Source organism: Petromyzon marinus, chromosome 10 (assembly GCF_048934315.1).
Source record: "Petromyzon marinus isolate PM22_M1 ecotype Great Lakes invasive population chromosome 10, UKy_Petmar_22M1.pri1.0, whole genome shotgun sequence".
Taxonomy (NCBI): domain Eukaryota; kingdom Metazoa; phylum Chordata; class Hyperoartia; order Petromyzontiformes; family Petromyzontidae; genus Petromyzon; species Petromyzon marinus.
This window is the reverse complement of record NC_133676.1, coordinates 2,294,924-2,320,123: the sequence shown is the minus strand read 5'-3', so window position 1 is coordinate 2,320,123 and position 25,200 is coordinate 2,294,924. Positions and strand designations below refer to the sequence as shown.

Sequence of the window (25,200 nt, the reverse complement as noted above, 5' to 3'; positions counted from 1 at the left end):
TTTTGGCTACTTCTTCTTGATACCAGGGGTCAAGCAAGCGTGGCATGGGCTAGAAGAGACACAGTCTGATGTGGTACAGGACCTGCAGCAATTAAACCAGGAGTCAGAATGGTTAATATGGTTAATAATGGTACTCAGAATTGTCCTGACATACTGATAAGCTGAAGCAACTTTAATTTTAATGTGTTAAACGCTTGTAGAGGTGACCATTTTATTTGCTTGGCTATATCGGATGGTGGAGGGTAGCATCATTACGTGGTCTAACACAAAAATCAATTATGAATAATGAGCATAGTGGCGGGTGGTGCATCTGTCAGTCACCCAATCCAGTTCACCCACAACATCATGGTCAATCTGCTGACCACTCCAAACTTTCATCGCTTTACGTAGCTACTCCACCTAGTTTGCGACACGTGCTGTGGTAATGTAACCACCACCACTCACTCTTGAGTCGTAGCTACTGTTACAGTGAGCATGTTACCTGTTTCCACAGGCTCATGTGCTCATTACCGATCTTGCTAAAGATTATGTAGATCTTGACCCAGTTGTTCTCTGTGATGTTGAGCACGGCCTGGCTGGGCTGGCGACCTGCGACAGGAACCACTGGCTGCTCAGCTCTCGCCGCATCCACCAGCGGCAGCTGTGGCCCTGCAGCGTGGAGGCACCATCCAAGTCAGACGGCGCACACCGCACAACTCGGCAACTCTCCCGGTATCAGAGCGAAAATAACTGTACACTGTTGTAAAATTACAACCAACCTGTAACCAAACTCGGCAAATGAAGCTAAATGTCCGCTGCTGCTACTAAACTGGACAAATTATAACCGTTTGTTTCTGCGAGCGACCACTAGGTCGGTGACATGGCCGAGTCGTAGCACCTTTGACATTTGTTGCACAGTTCCACGAGTCGATTCCGGTTGGCAGCCCTGGTTAATACTGCAGGCGTATTAACCGTAAAGTACAAAGCGCCGCCTCCTTCGCTCATGGTGGATGTTAAAGATGCCGTGATGCCATTTGAAGAATAGGCGATTGGGTGCCGGCATTACGATAAAAAAAATGACCCCGAAAGTTACTCAATTCAGAAACGCATAGCAATTGCCGCCCCTTCCTGCAAAAAACTTAGCAGCACTCTCCTGAAAAGGTGTCTTGAGACTCATCGAGGCCTTCCTGAGTAAGCAAGTGTAATATTAAAAATTCAAAAAGTACCGGGCAATACGACTCCGCGTGGGCCCCGGGGAACCCCCAGCTCCACCTCTTCCTCCCTCCATAGGCACAGCAGCAGGGCAGGTGCGGTGGCCCCATCGCGCGGCCCTGCCCCGTCGGCAGCGCGCGCCTCCGCCACGCGCCCCCACCCTCGCCATGCGAGCACATGCTCCGCCGCCTTGGGGTTGTCCAGCAGCTCCACGAGCACGGAGAGGGTGAGGCTGTGCACGGCATGTGTACACGGCACCTGGAAGCAGGGGCGTTGGTCGTTTAAGGGCTGGGACGTTTAAACGGTCACAAAGTCTGAAACGTGCTTAACACTTAAAATGTTGTTGAAAAATGTGCAGCCTCCAGCACTCCATAGAGCACGTGGCTTGCATCGCACAAAGACAAAGATCGCCCATATAGCCTGTAACGGACTGTTGTGGCTGTTGGTGAGCACCTACGAAGCCTGACAGCACACGAGGAGGTGTGTGGCCAGTGCCACGCCCAGTCGCCTTTGTATTCCGAGTGGCGATGTTTACACACCGCACCAGGAAATAATTTCAGACTGAGTCGACCTAGGGGAGGCCCAGGACCGATTCAGATAATCGTCACTGGTGTTGGCCATGAGTGAGAATCGAACACGGGTCGCCGGGTTCGTAGCGCAGCTACATGCACACGCGCACGTACTCATACGCGGACTCGCACAGTAGGTGGCCGCATGTTTTTTTTACTTCTCAAGACTGCACCAACACACCACAACGGTGAATACAGTGCAGAACCACTAAATAGCCTACCGATTCGTTTAGTTGTGTTCTTGATTTAATGACGTTTAAACATGTTTTTAATGTTGAAACGTTTGATAAATGAAACAGAATCTAACACCACTATCTGCGAGAAAGCAGAGCACAGGCTTGGTGAAACGATTAGCCTGCCATGACACTAATGTCAGGTTCCTGCATGAGAGGCTACTGAGATAATCAGAACTTGGTCAGTGGTTGGGATATGACCAGAGGTCACGTAAATGTCAACAACTATAATCTGCTAGCCCTAACGCCAACACTCGGCATCCTCGAGTAACATAAAGGGTACTGAGTGTTGGTGTAAGGGCTGGGGATGGTGGATTAGGGTCATTGTAAGGGTTAGGAGTTGGGGTAAAAGGCAACATAAAGCACCATCTCAAGTGTGCCAGGCCATTGAAGATACGATGAATAGCTCAGTCTACACAATGCGAGGAGGTGAAAGCTGAAGTTGGGACACTGCTGTTGGCCGATTGCTTTGTTGCATTCCAAGATGAGGTTGGGCTAGGATTAGGGGATGGCGAGGAGGTAAGCACGGGGTCACCTGCAGCAGGTCAAGCAGCAGGAAGGCACCTTCATGCTCCAGGAAGATGTCCTCTGATGAAAAGCAACCCAGCACACAGCACCTGTCCACCCACACCTTCACTGTGAGGCTAAAGTTTGTTACGTCTGACTCAAGCACAAACATGTCAGAATTAAATTTAAATGCTCTGTTTTGTGGTGTGGGTTGGGGTCTATGAGATGTGCTGAATATTGTCTCGTGTGCTGTACAAACCAGACGGCATCGATGGCAGCAATGACAAGGTGAGAGTGTGGCAACCCAGCAGGCATAAGGTGGGGGCCCGCATGTAGGATCTTAGTCAGCATCACTGTCCCATCACGGCCGAACAACTCCTGTCCAACACACATGAGAATGACGTAACAAGTCGACAACAACATTTAGATGCGTAGACGGAATAGAATACGTAACACGTGTGTGGATATAGAGAGGAAGACAATGCTCTCACCTTTCTGTGAACGTCAGTTTGGCACAGAGAAGACAATGTTAGCAGGGCATCTGTCTGGATCTCCAGCGAAACCACATCCGTGAAGCCTGGGCCCCCATCGACCAATTCCCCATCCCTTGATCTGCTTCCCGACATCAAGCCTGAGCACACGTCTGTCACGACAAGTTTAGTTTTAGCGCACAATAAAGACGCTGTCCGGCAATGCACGTGGTATTAACGAGATCGAGAGCTTATAGATGAAATGTATATTCTGCACCAATCACTGCTGCGTGACATGTGCTGCAAGTGAAACATGTGCTGCTAGCCCTCTACAACCGCATAGCGATGATTAGGCTCTCACCGAGCAGCTGGCCGATGGTACCCTGGTCACACATGTCTTGGGCAATGCTGCTGTCCTGCAGGCGAGCCATAGCATGCATCACGCGTATGCAGTACAGCAACTGTGGGAGCTTCCCTCCCAGCTCTGCTCCTCTTTTTACACCAGTGCCTTGTCTTTGGTCTGGACCTCACGATGCCCATAATAAGAAATGCACAACGCAGAATACAGCATTACAATCATTACCATTGATATAACACTTAGAATTTCACAGAAAGGTCAATAACAACGTTATTCAGCCAAACTGCTTCGTGTGATCCACCATGCCGCCCTTCCCTGTAATCCGACCAGGTGGCTCAGCAGAAGGGCTCGCAGCTCGCAATTTGAAGGTTGCGAGTTCAATCCTGTTTGGGGCTTGACTCACTCCATCATCCCTCCAGCGATTGATAGAATGAGTACCACTTTGTGAGGAAATAAGCAGTGATTGTCCGATGGATAGACAAGCCCCCAACATAGCAATGTGGACATTCCACTGCTGACTCAGGGCTGTAAAAAGGAGATTTGCAACCGCCTCAGTGCTTATTTGAGCGGGAAATTGTACGTGCCAGTTGGCTGCGGTGAGATCCCTACCCTTGCTGAGGCACCAGTCAAGCAGCAGGAGTAGGCGCGTGTTTCCCTGGATGTGCATGTAGTCGGTGGGGAGTGCCGGAGCCAGAGTGACGAGCGCCGCCAGCGCCTGCAGCTGCAGCTCCTCCTGCTGGGCCGGGGACCAGGTGAGAGGGCCAGAGGCAGCCCTCGCCTCGTGCACATCCGAGTAGTGGAACAGGGAGAGCAGCACGTGGCCCTGAGACAGCAGCTATGGGAAAGGTTGGGGGGTATGGAGGCAGGGGGGGGGTCGTGCTCAACAAGAAAGGCAGCGTTCTAGTACCTTGGAAACACAACAGTGATGCGTGTAACAGTGGGATGTCAAACTACAACAACCTCACTGCGTATGGGCAAACAAGTGACACGCTTAATAATGGAATTTGTATAGCGCCGTGACATGGCAAGCCATTACAAGGGCGCGTGTGAGCTGTGTCCACAGCACATTCAACCCGGTCCATCAATGACTTTCAGTGGTTAACGGAGGAGGCCAGGTGCACAGGCACCCCCAGAATGCAATTGTTTAGATTTTAGCCAGTGAGGCCCATCTACATCCATGGTGTTCACAATGTATAAAAGATGGTGCGATGGTATCACTGCGTGTGTCTCTATATCTGTACTGTACTTGTCTCTGTGAACCTGTGTGAACTTGTGTGCAGTGGGTAGTGCACTGTGCTTCGAGCCCAGCTACCCGAGTTTGATTCCCGCTCACGGCCAAAATCACTGACGAATATCTTTTCTGACCGTGGGCCTCCCCGAGGAAGACTCAGCCTTAAATTAATATCGAACGTGGTGTTTAAACATCACCATTTGCTGGACAAAGGCAGGCTGGGCATGGTGCTCGTCAGACCACCCCCTTAGAAGTGTCTTCTGTTGGCTTTCATAGGTTCTCTAACAGCACTAACCTCTAGAAGTATGTTAAGGCCATACAGAGGGGAGGGGTTCTTTGTGTTCACACCTGAATGTTGCACGGGTCACGACTCAGCACGACCAGGAGGTTGAAGAGAAGCTTTTTCATCTCAAAGTCCTCGTGGACACTGGTGAGGACAAGGTTCTTGACCAGTGGGTTGTGGCTTTTCACTGCACGATCACACAGGGACCACCACAGAATGGACCGCCCATGATTTTGTGGCATATAAAAATACAGCTATAGTATGAGCACCGGGGGTGATGACATGGCCCAGAATTAGCACGTGCACCACTTGTTGACGAGGTTCACAGTTTGAATCAGGCAGGTCACCCTGATTAATGCTGCAAGTTTATAAACTATATTACCTGCTGTCTGCATCACAGAAGATGTGACTGTTTTTTTTCAAACGTTATGCCATGATACATTGTGTGCCGGCGTCGTGGTCCGAATATTCCAAATTTTAAAAATTACGTGGCAATTTACTCAAATGAGATTCCACATAACAATCATCGCCCCCAACTGGCAGATTAATACCCACCTGCAGGCCAGGTACTGAGTCACCTTCTGCCACACAGCAGCAGTAGCCACTGGAGGTGCCCTCTGATGTTTATGTTAGGTTTAAAATTATGTGATGTAAGGCACCTTGAGTTGCTGAGGCATTTAATCCAGCGCCATATAACTGCAAATATTATTCAATGAAGCCTATTATAGTAGGTTTTTGGGCGATCAGATGTACACTATCTCACGGTATTATTCTGTGAACATAAATGTAAATGTGACATACCTTCTGTAAATGTTGCAAGTAACACCAGCTGTTTGGTGAGGCCTGTTTCCTGAATGAAGCAAATGAATATGGTTAAGGTTTTTGTAAAATCACTCGCCATGTCAATGGAAGGTGCAAACCCTGGGTGTGCAGGCAAGCGCTCACCAGGAAGGGAGACGCGGGGTCGTGGGCAATCAGTGTAACGAGCACCAGCAGGTCGTTACGTAGCTGGCGGTCGTAGTGACTGAACCCACGCTGAACTTGGCGTAACAACACCTCCTTCAGGGCACTGCAAAGATAAGGATCCCCCTCATTGCCTTTTCATGCTCTTGGGGCAAGTTCTGTTCGAGAGCACCTATTAAGGCCAACGTGGCACACTAGGGGGTCGTGTGGCTAGCACCACACCCGGCCACCTTTGTCACCCGAGTGGTGATGTTTACACACTGCACCAGGTACTCATTTAAGACTGGGTCGAGCTCGGGGAAGCGCAGAACAGGTTCAGATATTCGCCACTGATGTTAGCCGTGGGCGGAAATCGAACTCGGGTCGCCAGGTTTATAGCGCAGTGCGCTAGCTACTACACAACTGGCACTGCACACACAAGCATACAGCCAGCTATGTGAACACACTATATATAGTTCACTCGCCCACAGCATACTGAGAACACTTGAGAAATGTTCATAGCTATATATTTGTGTGTACATGTAGTGGTGTACATCAGTCAATTGGTGTCTATATATGGTCCTGTGAGGTCTTTATGGTCTACATTGATACCCAGTGCATTGTATCGACACAAAGGCTCAGCAGCTAGCCAGCTGGGTTGTCACTATGCCTTTGTGACCCATGCTATCCATCATAGGCAATTGTTGGAAACATTTGCTTGGACAGTTTAATGGAGCTAAAATGGCAATCCCTTTGTGTGCGGAAGTTCAAATTTATTTTGTTGAACCAGGTGAGAACTCAAGAGACCAGGATATGATCTCATTTGCAAGAGTGACATTGGATCATTTAAAAAAATACTAAAGCAATTTCAACTACAAAAAAGCTAAAATAGAAATCGGAGCAAAAACAACCAAAGATAAATAAGGGGAAAAACAATCACATAAACAGAATAAAAATCTAAAACACATACATCAATCAATACTAAGTAAAATATAGTAACTCATAAAACTTTGCTGGGACCACTTGTGTAGTGATGTATATTGAGTCACTATGGCGTCTAGCGCCATCTATTGGAAGAAGAGTGCTACTGTGCATGTTAGCGTCTCTCTCTGGCACCAGTATGGCACAGAAGCGGGCCCTAGGGAGCATGCTTCTGGTGGCGGCCAGAGAGAGCACTTCAGAAAAGTCTGGGTGAACCTGAGAGGGTACGTGACCAGGAGAGGGTAGCGAGGGGGGGCAAGGGGTGGTGAGAGGGACACGTGACATAAGGCCCAGAACCTTCTAGTAGGATCTAGAAGGGGGCGGGGCCTAGGGCAGAGCCAGGCTACGCCGTTACGGGCTGTCTTCTGGAATCAATCCGCCGTGCTACTCGATCTTCGGTCGTCACGTTCGGCATCGTGGGTCAGGCAGGACGTTACTGACCTGACCCGGTTATATAGTTGCCCATTGTGGTTTAGTCGCTAGTTGAAGTTGGCTACCACCCATGTCATTATCCCGTACATTTATGTAGTTACCCTGTCGGGGTGTTGTGTCTCCATGGAACCCACTACACTTGCAAAGGACATCAACATGGGATTATGGTGACTTGCTCCAGTGTGTAAACAGACAGGGACGTACATAATCGACAGCTCAACATCAAACAGGAGAGTGACCAAGGATATTTTATCAGGAATGGATTGCAGGTGTTTGAGCATTAACAGAGACTGAGTGAGAACCATGTAAATGTCGTTCTGGGTACAATGAAATTTAGTGTTGTGGGGCATCTAAGATTTTGAGGTTTCAATGCTGAATAAACACTTTTGAAAGGCAAGGGGATTCTGTGTGTATCTGTAGTGACATACGACGTCACTCCTGTGTCGGGACTGTACGAGCGTAGGGACATATGACGTCACTACTGTGTTGGCTCGATATCGGTAATGTAGACGGGTGTCACGGGGGTCGTGTGAAGCCGTGACACTCTGCGTGAACCCAAAAGGACACGTGACCGGATAAAGGGGGGCTCGGGGCCCTAGAGAGGAGCTAGGGGGTCACGTGGTTGGGGGCCCGGACCTTCCCGAAGGATCGAGAAGGAGAGCGTGGCCTGGGGTGGAGCCGGCCACGCCACAGCAGTTATAAGTGGGGTGTGAACAGAGAGCGGGGCTGTTCGACCCCGGGATGAAGATGCCATCAACGCTCCTCCAGGCTCCGACCTTCGTCCGTGACCAGGCAGCCCGTTAACCTACCCTGGTCACGTTATGTGGTATTCCCTCGCCGAGTGTTAATGAGATTAGGAACGGTGGTCACCACCCTGTGTATAACGTTCCCGTTGGTTGTTGTGCGTTAATAAATAGTGTTGCCTCCAAGTTGAGTGTGCGCCTCAATCGAATCCATTACATATGCAATAAGTGCTGGTGTGCGTGGAAGTGTGCAACTCACTGCACACACTCGATACTGGCCAGCTGGGCGAGCACTTGCGATTGCCGCCCGTTCTCCAGGAGGTTCCACAGCACCTCCACCGAGCGGAAGAGAAGCGCCCCGGAAGGGTCTGGGTCAGCCAGGCGAGAGCACAGGCGCTCAGCTCCCCGCGCACGCACCATCTGTGCGCACAGCTCCGCTGCATGTACCGATGTGCACGCATACATTGTCCCTGATGAAGGCGGTACATGTTGACACCCTGTACATGTTCATAGTAATCGTTTGTTTCTGATAAAAGTGGCCTCGATGTTGGGGCGTCCTAGAACGCTTTACCAAAGATAAGTAACTTACACATCATCTCAAATATTTGAAAGGGCACCCCCAAAGGCAGCTCTTCCTGTGCAGCATACAGTAACTTGGCACCTGGCCTGTGAGCAGGCATTAATCAGCCTGTATTGGGTAATAAATGCTACTCGATGTGTAATGTCAATGAGTGATTTGGGGGTAATTTTTTAATTGAGAAAATTTTGCCCATTACGCCAGTACGCAATGGCCACGTGTTAAACATAATGGCCAACTTGTTTCGAATGACGTCAAGAGATCTTTAACGTTCACTTTGAGTGAAGCAGATGGTGCATAGACTTTCATGGTTAATACAACCGCAGCAATAACCTTTGCATTTAGTGGTGAACATACTACCTGCCTCCTCCATTGTCACCCCAATGTCAGTGCTTTCAGACAATACTGATAACACGGTCGAAACATGTCCCACTTTTTGGTACTAAATTAACTGTGGCAGCCTAGCATTTCCCAGCCGGCACTCTTCGGCTGTTGCATGAAATAGTGTCAGCAAGAAGCTACTGCTGAGAATGGAAACATTATTTATTTCATTTTGTTAATTTGAAAGTCCACAATTAGCATGACTAACAAAGCACAAGCCTTATTGGCCTGCAGGGAACTAATTACCCTGATTGAATGCCATGGTGTCTGAAACTCCCAGGATGGAGTTACCTATTGGGAACCGTAGGTTATGTGCAAATGCGATTTAATCCCGATGCTGCGATAGTTACGTTCATAGCAAAGACAACCGGTTAGCCAACCTACCTGAGCAATGCCATCCAACCATGTGTACCATCATAGAACCTACGCTGATCAGGCATGAACCTACTACTGTGTGTGAGATCCACTCAGCTTAGAAGAGCAGCATCTGCCAACTGAAGCCAGCTCAGCTGTGACAATTAGTGCTTTTAAGACCAAACTAATAACATTTATTTTCTTTTGTGTTTAATTTAGTTAAAAATTTCTCTGCGCCATCCGTGCATACGTCTCAGCTTTTTGCTCAATATGGCGCATTACAAGTTTTGCATTGTTTGAGGTGTGCTCCGACAGCCGTCACCTGAATGAGAGGACAGGTGTTGCAGGGTCCGCAGCACGGCATGCTGGACGTCTTGTTGGGCCTCGAATAGAGCGAGTGACAGAACCAGTGTCTCGGCCACACCGCTCTGCTCCAGCATGTACCGGATAAACTCCACTCTACACCGCTGGTAGCCTACTCAAGGCAACCAATGTGAAAACACAAGCGCAACACTAGAAAGTGCACAACTATGTCAACGTAGTGTTACTATGTACCAAATGAATAAGTACACAATTCACCTCCTTTCCTCCATCCAAATAAACATTGAAAGTATTTTTTTCACAAGGTCTTCTGACAGTGCATAATTTCAGCAGCATTGATTCAACACAACCTCTGGACAGGTTTTGACATTCCATCTCTCATCAGCAGTCAGGCTTGCTTGAACAAATATTGGTGAATTGCTGGATGGTTATAGATAAGGACCCTTTCTGTTAGATATGGGTTTTGGTTTGGTGTGAACTGGGTAAATGTGTTATGAATATCTTGCAGAGTATTACATGTGCAAGGACTCTCGACTATACCTGGCACTTCTGGTCCTGACTGGTCACGACAGCACAACTGTAGGATGGAATCACAGATGTGCAGGCAGACTTCCATGCTGGACACACGCATCAGGTACCCTGAAAAACAAAGACATCGATCCTCCTCTAGCCTTAACAGTCTGTTGGGGTAAGTGCCGTTAGAGAGCACCTATGAAGGCCAACATGAGACGTAAGGGGCAGGGTGTAGCTAGCACACCTTATGACCACACAAATCCAGGTACTCATTTGAGACTGAGTCGATCTAGGGAGAGCATAGAACTGTTCAGATATGCATCGATGATGTTGGCCATCAGTGGAAATCAAACATGTGGTTCAGTTTGTGGCGCAGTGCACTAACCAACCACTTTGCCAAATGCTCTCCACTCCTTGTGAATCAGGTCCACATACACGACAAGCGAGTACGCAGACAAAGAAGCTTGAACGTTGCTGTACGATTCATACCAATCCTTGCTGTGACATTCCAAGACTTTCATTTGTTTTTTTTCTGATGGACCACAGAAGAGAGGACATCTTCCACATGTAAATGCTAAACATTAAAAGTTATGATCTACCAATTAGAATGGTAGTAGTGACAGCAGTAGGTTTCTCACAGGGGAGTCCTGAAAATGTCATCTTATCAGTTTAATACAGGCATAACTTTGAGCTACAAACCTCAGAGGGATATTTCTTTTCAAATATAATCCATGTATGTACACATGCCCTCACCTAGCTGTGCGATGGTTTCAGAAGTGATCTGTGCATAAGCCATTTCATCCGATGCCTTTTCCTTGAAGAATGGTTTTCTGCACAAAAAAAGACGGGCACTGAAATTCTACGCAATGTAGATGTTTTGACTATCATCAGATTTAACAGGTGAGGCAAGGCCCAAAGGAGTAACCAATACTTTAATGTATTTGTTCCAAAACAACTTTAAAAATAGAAGTATGCAAATGAAATGTCAGCCAAAGCCTAATTGCTCAACCGATGTGTAAAATAGATCCCCGTTTCCATGGGTTTGCTTGCCAATTCCGGTTGCTTCATGCACAACTTCCAGTCCCATGGTGCTGTCCCTAATCCGGCCTCACCCCAACAGACGCAGCAGCTGACACAGAGGTTGTGTGTAGCGAGGCGCTTCACCCACGAGGTCGGCCAGAGAGTTGAGGATGCGGCACACCACCACCAGCTCTCTCAGCGGCTGCACGTGAGCACATCAAGGGGAATCTCGCGTAGACGTGGCACATGTCGCCGTCGCACGTCCACTGTCGCACACGGCTGTCACGTTACCGAAGAACATGGCCCGGCGGATGCACCTTTGCCACTTGTTGCGGAGATTTGAGGTTTGAATCCGGCGGGCCTCCCAGGTTAATACTGCGGGTGTCTGAATCATGAAAATACTGTGCTACCATTTGCTGCACAGGAGTGTTAAAGATCCTGCGATGTCATTTAAAAAGTAGGTTATTGTGCCGGCTTGGTGATGCAAATTTTCCAACTTTGAAAATTTACACCGCAAATTGCTAAACTGGATACAATTAGGAATCATTTCCCCATACTGGCGAACTAATGCCCACTTGCAGGACGAATGCCATTGGGGCATCACCTTCAAATATTTGACATGAGATGTGATGGAAGGCGCTTTGAGTTTCTGAGAAAATTAAGAGCCCTGTAAGTGTAAATATTGTTATTTACGTATTTATATGAACATACGTTCAGGACCAAAAGTAACACATGCATATAGACTGATGAGCATACCTTGTATGAATGTGAATTGTGCAGTGTGCATTCACTATTCTGGAAAATTGCCCGATGATGCTGGATGTAATTACCAGCGAAACGTCGTACTCAAAAATTTTAAATGTTGTGGATTCACTCTTCAACACACCAGTGGGTTGGGGTGATAGCTTTATAGATTGTGTGGTCTGAATATCCATTCATCTTGAGAGCTTGGTGTACGTGTTCCAGTTCACTGGCTAGGTCATGATGGTCGGAAATACATCGAGCTCTATGGTGTAGAGTTTTGATGAGGGAATTCTTCTGGGATGGATAGTGGTGGGAGTCAGGTTTTAGGTAGGCATCTGTATGGGTGGCTTTCCTTTAGACAGAGTGTCCCATTGAGCCATCTGGTCTATTTTAAATTAAAACATCCAAGAATGGTAACTTGCCATCCTTTTCCACCTCCAGCCATCAAATTCACCATTCACCACATGTATACCAAGCTCTCAAGATAAATGGATATTCAGACCACACAATCCATAAAGCTATCACCCCAACCGTTGGGAAAGAACCATTTGAGGACCCAATCAAAACCATCACCTTGCCATACATAGCAGGGGTCACTAAAAATATTTCCAAAATCATGAGCAAACACAAAAATGCAGGTTCGATTTAACACTACATAAAATTTGTGATCTGATCCTATCTGTGAAGGATGTGATCCCTGACATGAAATACCCCGGCGTCTACAAACTAAGCTGTGTCTGCGGCAGTAGTTACATTGGGGAAACTAAGCGACATGCCTCGGACCGTGTTCGTGAACATAAGCAGATCTGAAACACGGTAGGACCAATACTTCTGCCGTGGCTGATCATTGTGTTAATGCGGTGGGCTCACACGAAATTGATTTCTCGAAGACGAAGGTACTTTGCAAGCCCACTGGCTATCAACAAAGATTCGTTCATGAAGCCATCCATATATATAGACACAGACACAATTTCAACCGAGAAGATGGGTACAAACTGAGCAATCGTTGGAAGGACGTTATTAACCAGTTTAAGTCAAAACTGGCTGTGATGTTTCCATCCTACCTTCCGATGTTAGTAGTTATTTTCGAATCTCTGGTTTTACATTAACAGGTTAAATGTCTTAACATTAACAGGTTAAATGTCTCACTAACACAGCCACCGTTGCTCCTTTTCCTCGATGTGGCGGTGGCTCTACGATCTTATATTGACATGCTAATCTCTCACAATACAATGGCCACCTCCGCAGCTTCGTCGTCGTGGAGGTAGCTCTCCGATCTTACATTGACATGCAAATTTCTCACTTTAACATCACTAGCCCCGCACACTTCGCTTATAACCCTTGGGCTACACCCATTTCAAACCTTTAAAACAGTCTGCCTCAGCAGCTTTCCCGCTATTTTTTTCTCTCCTGATGACGATTGCTTGCGTTGCGATCGAAACGTCGTGGTTTTTTGTTATTGTCTTTGAACCTATCTACGTGACTTTACCAAAAGACCCAAGAATATAATTTAGTCAGGGGTTTAGTGACTGGAATCACTCTGAAAGAATAGGGGAACATGAAAAGAGTGCAGAACACAGATCATGCATGCTTGCCTTGCACCAGCGGACAAAGGGCAGTGCTATAGATGCAGATCTCATGCAGCAACTTGATGGGGAACGTAAATACTGGAGGGTCATTTTGAAAAGAGTTATAGCATGGATCAAGTTCTTGGGTGAAAGAGAACTTGCGTTTAGGGGAGACGATGAACGGTTTGGGTCAACCCATAACGGTAATTTCCTTGGCATCCTAGAATTGCTATCACAATTTGACCCATTCTTAGCTGAACATATTAAAAAGTTTGGCGAAAAAGGAAGAGGCACAGTGTCCTATTAGTCATCGACAATATGAGAAGAACTCATTGAGCTAATGGATCAGAAAACTCGCCAAACAATAGCAGATGAGATTCGGGATGCCAAATATTTTTCAATAATTGTTGACTCCACCCCAGACGTGTCACATGTGGACCAATTAACGTTCATATTCCGGTTTGTTAACAGCAGCGGGAATGTGGTGGAGCAATTCCTGAGCTTTGAGCCAATTGAGAGCCACACTGGTAAAAGTTGAGCAGACTGTGTGACTTTGATGGTGGAGGGCCGTGGGTTGGACCTCTCAAACTGCAGAGGTCAGTCATATGACAATACCAGCAACATGTCAGGAAAATACAATGGGCTACAGGCCCACCTGAAACAAAAAAAAACCTCTGATAGAGTGTGTGCCTTGTGCAGCGCATTCACTTAACTTAGTTGGTGTTAACACCTTAGACGGCAGTAGCCCAGAGGCTGTAGAGTTTTTTAACAGGTTGCAGTCACTGTACACACTTTGCTCTTCATCCACACACAGATGGGGGAAAGTCTTTCGGAAGACAGACGTCAGACTGGCATTAAAATCGTTGTCCAGTGCTCGGTGGAGTGCTTGGGCAGAGTAAACCAAGGCACTGTGGAGAAATTACACCTACATTAGAGAGGCCTTCGGTGACATTTGCAATGATAATAATGAGAAAAGAGACACTCGAATTGAGGCCGCTGGACTATGTGCTAAATTGGACACCTTAGAGATGGTGTTCATGGCACATTTCTGGGATGTCATACTTGACAGGTTCCACGCTACAAGCGTGCACCTACAGAAAAGTGGCATTGACATCTCTGTAGCAGCACAGCTTTTGTCTTCGTTGAGGGATTTTGTGGCGGGACAGCGAGACCAGTGTCTCTCAGTCATATGAGCACAATCTTCAGCGAAAGAAGAAATGCAAAACATTTGCAGATGAGAGCTCAGAGCCAGGTGTGACACTTGAGGGGAGGGAGAAGTTCAAAATAGAAACATTTTATGTGGTCATTGATAAGCGAGTGGCATGCCTTGAACATCGCTTGGACGCTTACAAGCATTTGACCAGTCTCTTTGGAGTTCTGTTTATGTCAGATCAGGTGTCTAACAGTGATGTCAAAGTGGAAAAAGTAAATGCACTCTCTGCTGCATATCCATCAGACCTGGACATGAACTTTGCCCACAAACTCATCCAATTCAAGTTTTTCATGTCTGACTCTGAGGGTGAGAAGTGCCCAACTAAATTGCTTGAGACGTTGCAGGCACTTAATCTGCAGTCAGTGTTCCCCAATCTTATCGTGGCACTTCGGATTTCTCTAACTTTGCCAGTGACAAACTGCCAGGGTGAGCGGACATTTTCCCTTGTAGGCAGAATAAAAAATGAGCTGCGGAGTAGCATGTGTCAAATATGTCTCAGCTCATTGTCACTTATGTAAGTAGAGTCAGACCTTGTCAGACAGCAAGATTTTGACGATCTAATGGATGATTTTGTGAGGAGGATGGCAAGAAAGACACCAATATAGGAAAGCGAGGGGGGGGGGCATCCAAAAGACATGTGCCCAGGGGCCTCACAGGACCATGATCTGGCCCTGGGCACAGTGGGGGCAAAGTCATGCTGAATTTCCATGTAAATAAGCAGACAATACATCTCGTTCCCATATGTCGCTCTAAATGTTAAGTATCTTTTTTATAAGTTCCATCAATCAGCCTTCTAGGGTTGAATTCCTTCTGGCAGTCCATTCTTTCAGCAGCATTGGTTCAACACAAGCAAAATCGGGAACGGTTTCAACATTCAGTGTCTCGTCAGAAAACTCAGGCTTGCCAGATGTTCATAGTCAAGGACCCCTCGCTTTGTCGATATGGGTCCCAGCTCGATACAAAGCTATACAACACATAGCATAACCATATTTTTGTCATGAATATCCATGGATTGTTTTTCTACCTGGCATCTAGAATTTTCCGTATATTTAGAAAAATATGCGCATTGTATAAACTGCCTCTTAAGAACAAGCTACCATCACATTGTCACACCACACCTCCTTGCACTCATATGATGAACAATAATCTAAACCAACTCCCGTGGGAAATGAGTGACAGCAGAAGCAGGATACAAAACCATGCTCATGGTAGCCCAATGCCTTCTTGAGGGCGCTGATGTGACGATCCGTGTATCCACGCTGCACTCGCGCACAAACACAAGTAGACCCTCATTAATCGCTTACGATTTCAGTTCAGTTTGTTTTGTTAATCCCTGGTTCGAACTCAGAGACCAGATTAGTCTAATTTGCATGAGTGGCATGGGCCACCTTATAATAAAGGCAATAGCCTAACAAAGTACAGTCAGCAAGGCAAATAACAATACATGCACAAAACGATTTGGAAAGCAAACCAAACTACTGCCTTACAAAGAAATAAAAAAAAACACAAACCTAAATTAATATCAGTAAAGTCACGTACAAAGAAAATAAAATAAATAATAGAATACGACATTTCGATTGCAACACAAGCAACCGTCATCAGGTATGGATGAATGAGAAAACAAACCTAGTAAACTTAGAAATGTAATGCAATGCAACACAGAGAGACACAGAGAGTCGGCTAACATAGCAGTTAACACTTTACCTGGTTGATTACGTTCTTCCAAAGATTGCTAATTTTGAAGTGTGAGAGAGAGACAAACACAGACACGGAGAGAGACAGAGAGAGACACACAGAGAGAGAGACAAACACAGAGAGAGAGAGACACTCATGGGGGAGAGACACATAGAGAGACACACAAGCAGAGAGAGAGACACACATAGAAACAACGACTATGTGACGAGGCATTATATAGAGAGGGAGGGGGGCAGATACATTTTCTACGTGACTTTACCGAAAGAACCAAAGAGTAATTCCAGCAGTCACGAAAGCTTCAAATCAAGTTTCTAAATCAATATCGTATAATTACGTTTCCTGTTGGGAAAAGGTTGGCTCGGACAATGTAACCATTCATAGTCAGATTCAGTTTCATAAACATGGATTGTGGTCGAGCTCCTCTCCCACTGAACATGGCCCAAGATCGGGGATAGGCGAACACCGACATCAAAGCGAGCACCGCTTAGGGGACACAGACACGAAGGGGCAGAGCGTGAGCGCTCTGCACGAGATCATGCGGGCGAGTGAGGGACTCACGCAGTGCGGGTCCTCCAGAAGTTTGGCCACGCGGCCCAGGGTGACAGGCCCCTCCAACTGCCCCTGGAGGACACAGGGACCCCCGTAACTTTTTTTAAATTTTACTTTACACAGGCACAGCCATCGCAGTATACTGTACCGTGCATTGCAAAGGAAATTGAGAGCCGATGAAAGACAAGGAATCACCACGTGTCACTTGTTTTGTCAGCAGCGGCCACAGGCATGCCGTGACCCCTGTGAATAAACCGATGCAACAACAAGAGCACAGCTGCCATGCGGAGGAGATGAAATGCCGAGAACAGTTTATCCAAAGCGGACATCTCGCGTTGGTCGTGTATTGTGTAGAATGTAGTGCAAAGTGTATGTCTACCTCTTTTTCTGTATTTCTGTATTGTGTATCGTACTGTATGCACAGTAACATCGTCGTGTTATACAATACGGTGTGATAGAGCTGCGCTGTAGTAGAGTGTGATCGTGATATAGCGTGATGATGCAGGGCAATAGTAGTGTGTGGTCGTGATATACAGTGAGGGAAAAAAGTATTTGATCCCCTGCTGATTTTGTACGTTTGCCCACTGACAAAGAAATGATCAGTCGATAATTTTAATGGTAGGTTTATTTGAAGAGTGAGAGACAATAACAACAACAAAATCCAGAAAAACGCATGTCAAAAATGTTATAAATTGATTTGCATTTTAATGAGGGAAATAAGTATTTGACCCCTCTGCAAAACATGACTTAGTACTTGGTGGAAAAACCCTTGTTGGCTATCACAGAGGTCAGACGTTTCTTGTAGTTGGCCACCAGGTTTGCATACATCTCAGGAGGGATTTTGTCCCACTCCTCTTTGCAGATCTTCTCCAAGTCATTAAGGTTTCGAGGCTGACGTTTGGCAACTCAAACCTTCAGCTCCCTCCACAGATTTTCTATAGGATTAAGGTCTGGAGACTGGCTAGGCAACTCCAGGACCTTAATGTGCTTCTTCTTGAGCCACTCCTTTGTTGCCTTGGCCGCGTGTTTTGGGTCATTGTCATGCTGGAATACCCATCCACGACCCATTTTCAATTCCCTGGCTGAGGGAAGGAAGTTCTCACCCAAGATTTGACGGTACATGGCCCCGTCCATCGTCCCTTTGATGCGGTGAAGTTGTCCTGTCCCCTTAGCAGAAAAACACCCCCAAAGTATAATGTTTCCACCTTCATGTTTGACGATGGGGATGGTGTTCTTGGGGTCATAGGCAGCATTCCTCCTCCTCCGAACACGGCGAGTTGAGTTGATGCCAAAGAGCTCCATTTTGGTCTCATCTGACCACAACACTTTCACCCAGTTGTCCTCTGAATCATTCAGATGTTCATTGGCAAACTTCAGACGGGCATGTATATGTGCTTTCTTGAGCAGGGGGACCTTGCGGGCGCTGCAGGATTTCAGTCCTTCACGGCGTAGTGTGCTACCAATTGTTTTCTTTGTGACTATGGTCCCAGCTGCCTTGAGATCATTGACAAGATCCTCCCGTGTAGTTCTGGGCTGATTCCTCACCGTTCCCATGATCATTGCAACTCCACGAGGTCAGATCTTGCATGGAGCCCCAGGCCGAGGGAGATTGACAGTTCTTGTGTTTCTTCCATTTGCGAATAATCGCACCAACTGTTGTCACCTTCTCATCAAGCTGCTTGGCAATGGCCTTACATTCCAGCCTTGTGTAGGTCTACAATCTTGTCCCTGACATCCTTGGAAAGCTCTTTGGTCTTGGCCATGGTGGAGAGTTTGGAATGTGATTGATTGATTGCTTCTGTGGACAACTACACACTCTTAAAGGGAGTGCTCCTAATCTCAGCTTGTTACCTGTATAAAAGACACCTGGGAGCCAGAAATATTTCTAATTGAGAGGGGGTCAAATACTTATGTCCCTCATTAAAATGCAAATCAATTTATAACATTTTTGACATGCGTTTTTCTAAATTTTTTGTTGTTATTCTGTCTCTCACTGTTCAAATAAACCTACCATTAAAATTATAGACTGATAATTTCTTTGTCAGTGGGCAAACGTACAAAATCAGCAGGGGATCAAATACTTTTTTCCCTCACTCTAGCGTGATGATGCAGTACTGTAGTCGTGTGCTATCAGACTGGATTTATCCTGGACAAATCCCATGAGCTAAGAAGCTCTGTTTCACATATCACCGGTCAACTACACTTAGTTATTTTACCAGATGAGGCCCACTGAGCTACATAGCCCTTCTTCACAAGCGACCTGGCCACGAATCACGAAGTGGCTTATGATGTGGAAATTTATAGTAGCCAAATCATCCAAACGCATGTTTCTAAATGTGGAGGGCAAACCCGGACAGAAGTCTACGCAACCACGGGGAGAACACGCAAACTCCAAATATAAATGCATCAGGCTTGGGGATCGAACTCACGATGTCCTGTATAATAGGGGAGGTAGTTAACATCCCGCTGGAAATGTTAGTGCTGTGGTGTGATAGAATAGTCATGTAGTGGTGTGTGGTAGTTCTGGAGTGATGTAGTGTGTGGTATTGCTGTATGAGTGTGTGGTAGCGCTGTAGTGTGTGGTAGCGCTGTAGTGTGTGGTAGTGCTGTAGTGTGTGGTAGTGCTGTAGTGTGTGGTAGTGTTATAGTGTGTGGTAGTGCTGTAGTGTGTGGTAGTGCTGTAGTGTGTGGTAGTGATGTAGTGTGTGGTGGTGATGTAGTGTGTGGTGGTGATGTAGTGTGTGGTGGTGATGTAGTGTGTGGTAGTGATGTAGTGTGTGGTGGTGATGTAGTGTGTGGTGGTGCTGTAGTGTGTGGTGGTGCTGTAGTGTGTGGTGGTGCTGTAGTGTGTGGTAGTGATGTAGTGTGTGGTGGTGATGTAGTGTGTGGTAGTGATGTAGTGTGTGGTGGTGATGTAGTGTGTGGTGGTGCTGTAGTGTGTGGTAGTGATGTAGTGTGTGGTGGTGATGTAGTGTGTGGTGGTGCTGTAGTGTGTGGTGGTGTTGTAGTGTGTGGTAGTGATGTAGTGTGTGTGGTAGTGCTGTAGTGTGTGTGGTAGTGTTGTAGTGTGTGGTGGTGATGTAGTGAGTGGTAATGATGTAGTGAGTGGTAGTGATGTAGTGAGTGGTAGTGATGTAGTTTGTGTGGTAGTGTTGTAGTGTGTGGTGGTGATGTAGTGTGTGGTGGTGATGTAGTGTGTGGTAGTGATGTAGTGAGTGGTAGTGATGTAGTGAGTGGTAGTGATGTAGTGAGTGGTAGTGATGTAGTGTGTGGTAGTGCTGTAGTGTGTGGTAGTGCTGTAGTGTGTGGTGGTGATGTAGTGTGTGGTGGTGCTGTAGTGAGTGGTAGTGATGTAGTGTGTGGTGGTGATGTAGTGTGTGGTGGTGATGTAGTGTGTGGTGGTGATGTAGTGTGTGTGGTGGTGCTGTAGTGTGTGGTGGTGCTGTAGTGTGTGGTGGTGATGTAGTGTGTGTGGTGGTGCTGTAGTGTGTGGTGGTGCTGTCGTGTGTGGTAGTGATGTAGTGTGTGGTGGTGACGTAGTGTGTGGTGGTGATGTAGTGTGTGGTAGTGATGTAGTGTGTGTGGTAGTGATGTAGTGTATGGTAGTGATGTAGTGTGTGGTGGTGCTGTAGTGTGTGGTGGTGCTGTAGTGTGTGTGGTAGTGATGTAGTGTGTGGTAGTGATGTAGTGTGTGTGGTGGTGCTGTAGTGTGTGGTAGTGATGTAGTGTGTGTGGTAGTGCTGTAGTGTGTGGTAGTGATGTAGTGTGTGGTGGTGCTGTAGTGAGTGGTGGTGATGTAGTGTGTGGTGGTGCTGTAGTGTGTGGTGGTGCTGTAGTGTGTGGTAGTGATGTAGTGAGTGGTAGTGATGTAGTGTGTGGTGGTGCTGTAGTGTGTGGTGGTGATGTAGTGTGTGATAGTGATGTAGTGTGTGGTGGTGATGTAGTGTGTGGTGGTGCTGTAGTGTGTGTGGTAGTGCTGTAGTGAGTGGTGGTGATGTAGTGTGTGGTGGTGCTGTAGTGTGTGTGGTGGTGATGTAGTGTGTGGTGGTGATGTAGTGTGTGGTGGTGATGTAGTGAGTGGTGGTGATGTAGTGTGTGGTGGTGCTGTAGTGTGTGTGGTGGTGATGTAGTGTGTGGTGGTGATGTAGTGTGTGGTGGTGATGTAGTGTGTGGTAGTGCTGTAGTGAGTGGTGGTGATGTAGTGTGTGGTGGTGCTGTAGTGTGTGGTAGTGATGCAGTGTGTGGTAGTGATGTAGTGAGTGGTAGTGATGTAGTGTGTGGTGGTGATGTAGTGTGTGGTGGTGTTGTAGTGTGTGGTAGTGATGTAGTGTGTGGTAGTGATGTAGTGTGTGGTAGTGATGTAGTGTGTGTGGTTGTGCTGTCGTGTGTGGTAGTGATGTAGTGTGTGGTGGTGATGTAGTGTGTGGTGGTGCTGTAGTGTGTGTGGTGCTGTAGTGTGTGTGGTGGTGATGTAGTGTGTGGTGGTGATGTAGTGTGTGGTAGTGATGTAGTGAGTGGTAGTGATGTAGTGTGTGGTGGTGATGTAGTGTGTGGTAGTGCTGTAGTGTGTGGTAGTGATGTAGTGTGTGGTAGTGCTGTAGTGTGTGGTAGTGATGTAGTGTGTGGTAGTGCTGTAGTGTGTGGTAGTGATGTAGTGTGTGGTAGTGATGTAGTGTGTGGTAGTGCTGTAGTGTGTGGTAGTGCTGTAGTGTGTGGTAGTGCTGTAGTGTGTGGTAGTGCTGTAGTGTGTGGTAGTGCTGTAGTGTGTGGTAATGCTGTAGTGTGTGGTAGTGCTGTAGTGAGTGGTAGTGATGTAGTGTGTGGTAGTGATGTAGTGTGTGTGGTAGTGATGCAGTGTGTGGTGGTGCTGTAGTGTGTGGTAGTGTTGTAGTGTGTGGTAGTGATGTAGTGTGTGGTAGTGCTGTATTGTGTGGTAGTGATGTAGTGCGTGGTAGTGATGTAGTGTGTGGTAGTGATGTAGTGTGTGTGGTGGTGCTGTAGTGTGTGGTGGTGATGTAGTGTGTGGTGGTGCTGTAGTGTGTTGGTGATGTAGTGTGTGGTAGTGATGTAGTGTGTGGTGGTGATGTAGTGTGTGGTAGTGATGTAGTGTGTGGTAGTGCTGTAGTGTGTGGTAGTGCTGTAGTGTGTGTGGTAGTGCTGTAGTGTGTGGTGGTGATGTAGTGTGTGGTGGTGATGTAGTGTGTGGTGGTGATGTAGTGAGTGGTGGTGATGTAGTGTGTGGTGGTGCTGTAGTGTGTGTGGTGGTGATGTAGTGTGTGGTGGTGATGTAGTGTGTGGTGGTGATGTAGTGTGTGGTAGTGCTGTAGTGAGTGGTGGTGATGTAGTGTGTGGTGGTGCTGTAGTGTGTGGTAGTGATGCAGTGTGTGGTAGTGATGTAGTGAGTGGTAGTGATGTAGTGTGTGGTGGTGATATAGTGTGTGGTGGTGTTGTAGTGTGTGGTAGTGATGTAGTGTGTGGTAGTGATGTAGTGTGTGGTAGTGATGTAGTGTGTGTGGTTGTGCTGTCGTGTGTGGTAGTGATGTAGTGTGTGGTGGTGATGTAGTGTGTGGTGGTGCTGTAGTGTGTGTGGTGCTGTAGTGTGTGTGGTGGTGATGTAGTGTGTGGTGGTGATGTAGTGTGTGGTAGTGAGTGGTAGTGATGTAGTGTGTGGTGGTGATGTAGTGTGTGGTAGTGCTGTAGTGTGTGGTAGTGATGTAGTGTGTGGTAGTGCTGTAGTGTGTGGTAGTGATGTAGTGTGTGGTAGTGATGTAGTGTGTGGTAGTGCTGTAGTGTGTGGTAGTGCTGTAGTGTGTGGTAGTGCTGTAGTGTGTGGTAGTGCTGTAGTGTGTGGTAGTGCTGTAGTGTGTGGTAATGCTGTAGTGTGTGGTAGTGCTGTAGTGAGTGGTAGTGATGTAGTGTGTGGTAGTGATGTAGTGTGTGTGGTAGTGATGCAGTGTGTGGTGGTGCTGTAGTGTGTGGTAGTGTTGTAGTGTGTGGTAGTGATGTAGTGTGTGGTAGTGCTGTATTGTGTGGTAGTGATGTAGTGCGTGGTAGTGATGTAGTGTGTGGTGGTGATGTAGTGTGTGTGGTGGTGCTGTAGTGTGTGGTAGTGATGTAGTGTGTGGTAGTGCTGTAGTGTGTGGTAGTGCTGTAGTGTGTGGTAGTGATGTAGTGTGTGGTAGTGATGTAGTGTGTGTGGTGGTGCTGTAGTGTGTGGTGGTGATGTAGTGTGTGGTGGTGCTGTAGTGTGTTGGTGATGTAGTGTGTGGTAGTGATGTAGTGTGTGGTGGTGATGTAGTGTGTGGTAGTGATGTAGTGTGTGGTAGTGCTGTAGTGTGTGGTAGTGCTGTAGTGTGTGTGGTAGTGCTGTAGTGTGTGGTGGTGATGTAGTGTGTGGTGGTGATGTAGTGTGTGGTGGTGTTGTAGTGTGTGGTAGTGCTGTAGTGTGTGGTAGTGCTGTAGTGTGTGGTAGTGCTGTAGTGTGTGGTAGTGATGTAGTGTGTGGTGGTGCTGTAGTGTGTGGTGGTGATGTAGTGTGTGGTAGTGCTGTAGTGTGTGGTGGTGCTGTAGTGTGTGGTAGTGATGTAGTGTGTGGTGGTGCTGTAGTGTGTGGTGGTGATGTAGTGTGTGGTGGTGATGTAGTGTGTGGTAGTGCTGTAGTGTGTGGTGGTGCTGTAGTGAGTGGTAGTGCTGTAGTGTGTGGTGGTGCTGTAGTGTGTGGTAGTGCTGTAGTGTGTGTGGTAGTGCTGTAGTGAGTGGTATGCGTGTCCGTGGCGTCAGCTCCTCACCCGCCGCGGGTCGCTCCTGCTCCTCGACATCTCTCTCCGCTTTTCCCCGCTGTCCCGATATCTCTCTCAGCTCCCCCCTCTCTCTGTCTCCCCTCTACTCCTCGCGCCTCTCCTCCTGCTGCTGCTGCCGCCTTCCCACGGCTGCACTCGCCATGGCTCCCCTCTGCCCGCTCGGCGTCCGCGCGTTGCCAGGGGAACCGCGCAGGGCCCGCCGGGAGCCCCGCGCGGTGCGGGGTGGTGGAGGGATGGTGGAGGGTGGTGGGGGGATGGTGGGTGGTGGTGGGGGGGTGGTGGGGGGGTGGTGGGGGGATGGTGGGGGGATGGTGGAGGGATGGTGGGGGGTGGTGGGGGGATGGTGGGGGGGTGGTGGGGGGATGGTGGGGGGGTGGTGGGGGGATGGTGGAGGGATGGTGGGGGGTGGTGGAGGGATGGTGGAGGGTGGTGGGGGATGGTGGGGGGATGGTGGAGGGATGGTGGGGGGTGGTGGAGGGATGGTGGGGGGTGGTGGAGGGATGGTGGGGGGTGGTGGAGGGATGGTGGGGGGTGGTGGAGGGATGGTGGGGGGTGGTGGAGGGATGGTGGAGGGATGGTGGGGGGATGGTGGGGGGTGGAGGGATGGTGGGGGGGGAGCAGGCTGAGCCCCCCCCCCACCACTACCACCAGAATTAACATTGTACATTTAGAATCAACATTGCATTTAGAATGAACATCCTAAATGTGGAGAGTATTTGCCTGTTGCTATACAATTTTGATTTAAAGCTTTCCTGACTGCAGGGATTCATATTCTTGGTTATTTCGGTAAAGTCACGTAGAAGGGTAACAATAAAATAATAAAAATATTTTATTGTTTTATATTTTTATTGTTTCCCTTCTACGTGACTTTACCGAAAGAACCAAGAATATGTTGCTATACATTTGCACACGATCATAAGCCACACTTCGTTGAGCTATCATTTGTGGCCAGGTCGCTATATAACTCAGTGGGCCTTACCTGGTAAATGAAATAAACAGACGTCAGGGTCGGGATCGAACCCACGGCTTCCCTGTATACCAGGCGAGGGAGTTAACATCTCACCACCGTGGCGCGCATGAGCAGTGAGCTGGTACAAAATTCACCCCTCCCTCCCCATGTATGAAAATGTACTCGGCCATGAATGAGTGTTAATACTGTACGTGTATGAATCCAGAGCACCAGGCAGAAACCCACGCGTGTGAGGGGGAAACACTCTATCCCATATATTCTTTGGTTCTTTCGGTAAAGTCACGTAGATAGAAAAATCACAATAAAAATAAAGTGACTTGACCTGTGCTCCCGTGACAAGAAGACACAAATAAAGTAATGAGCCAAAGCGGTTAATGACATTTCCAATGATTGCTGAGTTTATAACCGTCCTCTCGGTTGAAATTGTGTCTGTGTTTGTATATATGGATGGCCTAATGAACGAATCTTTGTTGATAGCCAGTGGGCTTGCAAAGTACCATCATCTTAGAGAAATAAATTTCGTGTGAGCCAGCCGCATTAAAATAATGATCAGCC

General features: G+C 47.6%; 1 protein-coding gene across 4 annotated transcripts in view; it reads right to left on the bottom strand.

Annotated features, from left to right (window-relative positions):
• Nucleotides 1-23,883, bottom strand: part of CFAP69 (cilia and flagella associated protein 69) — a 28,073-nt gene extending 4,190 nt beyond the window's left edge. The window contains exons 1-18 of one of the 4 annotated variants that reach the window (XM_032951808.2): nt 23,664-23,883; nt 16,885-16,947; nt 15,825-15,890; nt 11,199-11,308; nt 10,840-10,916; nt 10,114-10,212; nt 9,575-9,727; nt 8,200-8,308; nt 5,788-5,911; nt 5,644-5,692; nt 4,908-5,029; nt 3,938-4,163; nt 3,332-3,496; nt 2,992-3,143; nt 2,760-2,878; nt 2,529-2,610; nt 1,206-1,449; nt 511-648 (exon numbers count right to left, since the gene is read on the bottom strand). In XM_032951808.2, the coding sequence (XP_032807699.1) occupies nt 511-648; nt 1,206-1,449; nt 2,529-2,610; nt 2,760-2,878; nt 2,992-3,143; nt 3,332-3,496; nt 3,938-4,163; nt 4,908-5,029; nt 5,644-5,692; nt 5,788-5,911; nt 8,200-8,308; nt 9,575-9,727; nt 10,114-10,212; nt 10,840-10,916; nt 11,199-11,308; nt 15,825-15,890; nt 16,885-16,947; nt 23,664-23,693 (2,128 nt within the window). In that variant the 5' untranslated portion in view covers nt 23,694-23,883. Of the gene's footprint in view, nt 1-510; nt 649-1,205; nt 1,450-2,528; nt 2,611-2,759; nt 2,879-2,991; nt 3,144-3,331; nt 3,497-3,937; nt 4,164-4,907; nt 5,030-5,643; nt 5,693-5,787; nt 5,912-8,199; nt 8,378-9,574; nt 9,728-10,113; nt 10,213-10,839; nt 10,917-11,198; nt 11,309-15,824; nt 15,891-16,884; nt 16,948-23,663 lie in introns of all 4 variants that reach the window. The other 3 variants (XM_076066023.1, XM_032951805.2, XM_032951807.2) reach the window with 3 other exon arrangements.
• Nucleotides 23,884-25,200: the final 1,317 nt, after the last annotated feature.